The following is a 1,877-nucleotide window of genomic DNA, read 5'->3' on the forward strand; positions in this document are numbered from 1 at the left end:
GCTTTAAAACATTGATGTTTAAGCAGAACTGAGATGGTATCCACCTGGATAAGTGTAATATTAAAGCTGGAGAAGGGGCATTCACCTAGTACCTGTAGGAGACACAGCTCAGCTTGGCCCAGCAGGGTATCTGAAGCCTTCAGTGAGGCTTTGTACCTAGAGGTCTCTGGCACTTTATTTGTTGATGGGAGCCATGGAAGGAGGACTCAGGAGGAGGAGCAGCTGTGCCCAGCAGACATGGCAGTATCCAAGGGAAGAGAACAGCAGGACAGGAAGAGACAGTGACACTCACCAGGAATCTCACAGGAATTGTTTGTGAGCGCTAATGAGCCCTCCTCTTTTGGGTACCAGCCTCTAGATTCTTGAAAGAACTCTATAGGGTTCCCGCATGTTGTAGGTGGGGGAAAAACACACAGCTCCCTATCTTTACCTCATGTGGTTCCACAGCAGCCCTGTAAGTCAAGTATTATTCCTATTTAAAGGGGTAAAGAATGACCCTTAAGCAAATATAAGTACTTGCTTTATATTTCTGCCTAAGAGATTCAGAAGAAACACTGGCTTTACTTTTTTTAAGTTCTGTCAAGTATTTATTAAGTGCCACATCATCTTTATAAGCTGATAGCTTTTAAACTGCTTTACATTTTCCCCATTATATCGGGGTTTTTTGGAACTCAAGTAAAATGTGTTCGTCTTGAAAAAAATGAGAAGTCCCAACAAAGCAAAAATGAAAAACAAAAAAAATCACTATTCTTACTGCACAGATAACCACTTTTAAGCCTTTGAAGTATATACTGTTTTTCTTTGCTTATTAATATATAAATATACATTTTTTACAAAAACGGGATACTACAAATACTTTTCAAAAATTACCTTTTTCACATCACAATATATAACGTCCATCTTTTCATGCAAATGGGTGAGACTCCTAATTGACAGAGGGAGACTTGCGGATGGGGGGAGGGGAGATGGAAGCCCAATTTACGCCAGTTACAAGTGAAACACCTTAAATAAAGCCAGGCAAAAAGTCAAAAGAAGATAGCGAGAGGGATACGAGAAAATGCAAACCAAGTTCAGGTGGCAATACTTAAATCTGGCAAAGCAGCACTGAAGGCCGGACACATTAAATAGGATAAGGACGGTTCCGTCTTGCCTTCCAATGCATGATCATCAATTTGTTTCGTACTCTTTTCATCTCTTCCATCTCCTCTGCTACCTTTATCATCTCCTCGTTGCTCAAATTTCTGCCGTGGATGTCCCCTCTAAATTGCGGGCGAGAGCGAGCCAGCCTTTCCTTAAAGCTTCCTTCTTCTAGCTTATGTTTTCCCACTCCGCAAGGAGGCTGCTCCATGGGAGGGCGCGCCTCGAACAGGTCCTTCCTAGAAAGGTGCTCCTGAGGGGGGCGCTCTTCGGACACCAGCATCTCGGGAAGGAGCTCGGGAAGGAGTTCCTCGGGAAAGAACTCCTCCTCCGAGGACTGCTCCTCGGAAGACGGCTCCTCCGGACTCGGCTCCTCGGATGACGGCTCCTCCAGACTCGGCTCTTCGGACGACTGCTCCGGCGGAGGCTGCTCCTCGTCGGGCTTGGGCGCGCTTTGTGGCTGTTCTTCATTTGCTTGGCAGGATTTTTCCATGCTGGGAATGGTCTTCATAAGCAGTTATTCAGAGGAGACAAGAAAGGCAAAGTCAAGTCAGGATAATTAGTGGCCAGACCGAAACCACGGCCTTGGGTTCCCATACTTGCCTCTTCCTGCTTTGGGGCCCAGGTACTCCCACCTACGCTGGCGGAGAGGCTGTGGTCCCGGGGACGCCGCCGCGTCTCCTGCCCCCGCCGCGGTCGCCCCCTCCTTCCCGAAAGCCCACCATTTTCCCAGCAGGCCT

General features: G+C 47.3%; 1 protein-coding gene across 4 annotated transcripts in view; it reads right to left on the reverse strand.

Moving 5' to 3' along the window:
- Nucleotides 1-559: 559 nt before the first annotated feature.
- TCEAL1 (transcription elongation factor A like 1) overlaps nt 560-1,877 on the reverse strand; it is a 2,474-nt gene continuing 1,156 nt past the window's right edge. For 3 of the 4 annotated variants that reach the window (XM_015594053.2, XM_015594051.2, XM_006917890.3), the window contains one exon: nt 560-1,642. In XM_015594053.2, the coding sequence (XP_015449539.1) occupies nt 1,121-1,630 (510 nt within the window). In that variant the 5' untranslated portion in view covers nt 1,631-1,642 and the 3' untranslated portion in view covers nt 560-1,120. Of the gene's footprint in view, nt 1,643-1,740; nt 1,872-1,877 lie in introns of those variants that run through there. The other variant, XM_015594052.1, reaches the window with a different exon arrangement.

The sequence above is a fragment of the Pteropus alecto genome, unplaced genomic scaffold, assembly GCF_000325575.1.
Source record: "Pteropus alecto unplaced genomic scaffold, ASM32557v1 scaffold538, whole genome shotgun sequence".
Lineage (NCBI taxonomy): Eukaryota > Metazoa > Chordata > Mammalia > Chiroptera > Pteropodidae > Pteropus > Pteropus alecto.